The 1,374-nt window shown below is 53.3% G+C and overlaps 1 protein-coding gene across 2 annotated transcripts in view; it reads left to right on the top strand.

The window, feature by feature from the left end:
- The first annotated feature begins 354 nt into the window (after positions 1 to 354).
- Cog3 (component of oligomeric golgi complex 3) overlaps positions 355 to 1,374 on the top strand; it is a 59,508-nt gene continuing 58,488 nt past the window's right edge. Inside the window, exon 1 of one of the 2 annotated variants that reach the window (XM_023700121.1) lies at positions 355 to 1,237. In XM_023700121.1, the coding sequence (XP_023555889.1) occupies positions 1,064 to 1,237 (174 nt within the window). In that variant the 5' untranslated portion in view covers positions 355 to 1,063. The remainder of the gene's footprint in view (positions 1,238 to 1,374) is intronic. The other variant, XM_004640270.2, reaches the window with a different exon arrangement.

Raw genomic sequence — 1,374 nt, 5'->3', positions numbered from 1 at the left:
ATGTGGTTTCATTTTTAAGAGTATATCACAATCATTTTCTTCAGATAAATATTTCCTACTAGATTTTTTATTCTTTGGGTTATTAGACTTCAGAAATGTCGCAAAAGTTGTGCAGGGAGTTCAGCTATCACAATCAAACTAGGAAATTAACACTAGCACAATATTATCACCTCAAGACCTTATTTGAATTTTTATATTTTATTGTATATTTATGTATGGTCATGATTGTTCAGGATCCAGTCCAGTATCCCAAAATGCAGTGGGATGCCATGTCTCCCTAGTCTCCTCCAATATGTAATTTTTTGTCTCATTTTGGTTGTTGTTTCTAGTTATTTGATATATTATTCATGGTATTTTATACCTATTTAGATATATGTATTCTGAATTTTTTGCTTCCATAAATAAGGTTTTTTTTTGAGACCGACTCTCACAGTGTAGTTCAGGATGGGCTTCAGCTCATTAAGTACCCCAGGCTGGCCTCAAATTCACGGCGATCCCTCTGCCACAGTCTCTCAAATTCTGGGATGACAAGAGCGCCACCCACCGCCGGCTCCCTCCATGGATTAGTTTTCTAACAGGGAAAACTAATGGATGTTGGAAAACTTTGCGTTCATAGTTTTGAGCTAAGCGGTGTCAACCGAGGACAGAGCGATCACACCTTGCACCCATAGTACTAGCAGTAAACGAAGAGGCAGTAGACCAGGGAGTTCCGCAAGGCCCCAAGGCCGAGAAGGTGCTAATCACGTGACCCAAAGGTATAAATAAAGTTATTCATGTTGAGGAAGCGACTTCCGGTAGGGGCATTCCCATTTCCGCCTGAGAGAGTCGCGTCCACGCCCCTCTTTCCAGCGTGACGGGAAATCTTTGCACCCGCTTACGCCACGTCAGTCCCGGTTCTGGCCCCGCCCAAACACTGGGTAAGTGCTTCCGGGGTCAGCGCACTCCGGCCCCACCCCTTCGCCCCGGCTCTGTGCTGGAAGCCCCAGTGCTGCCGGAAGTTGTCAGGGCTTCTCGGTCGGGGTCCCCTGCACCCGGCCGCTGTTGAGGCCCCACCGCGGCGGCGATGGCGGAGGCGGCGCTGCTGCTGTTGCCCCAGGCGGCGGCCGAGCGGGACGCGCGCGAGAAGCTGGCTCTGTGGGATCGGAGGCCTGACTCGACGGCGCCGCTGACCGACAGGCAGACGGACTCGGTGCTGGAGCTGAAGGCGGCGGCGGAGAACCTGCCAGTGCCGGCGGAGGTGACGAGACGCGCGCGAGCGGGCTGGGGCGGAGGCTGGGTGTGTGTAGGGCACGCCAGCCTCGCCGCTCGCGGTCCGCTCCTCTCGGGCCACCGCGGCGCCTCCCGTGGGAGGGGCACTGCTGTCGCCCAGCCGCG

Source organism: Octodon degus, unplaced genomic scaffold (assembly GCF_000260255.1).
Source record: "Octodon degus isolate 3935 unplaced genomic scaffold, OctDeg1.0 scaffold00122, whole genome shotgun sequence".
NCBI classification, from domain to species: domain Eukaryota; kingdom Metazoa; phylum Chordata; class Mammalia; order Rodentia; family Octodontidae; genus Octodon; species Octodon degus.
Note: the sequence above shows the minus strand (reverse complement) of the source record. Positions and strands in the feature narration are given on the sequence as shown.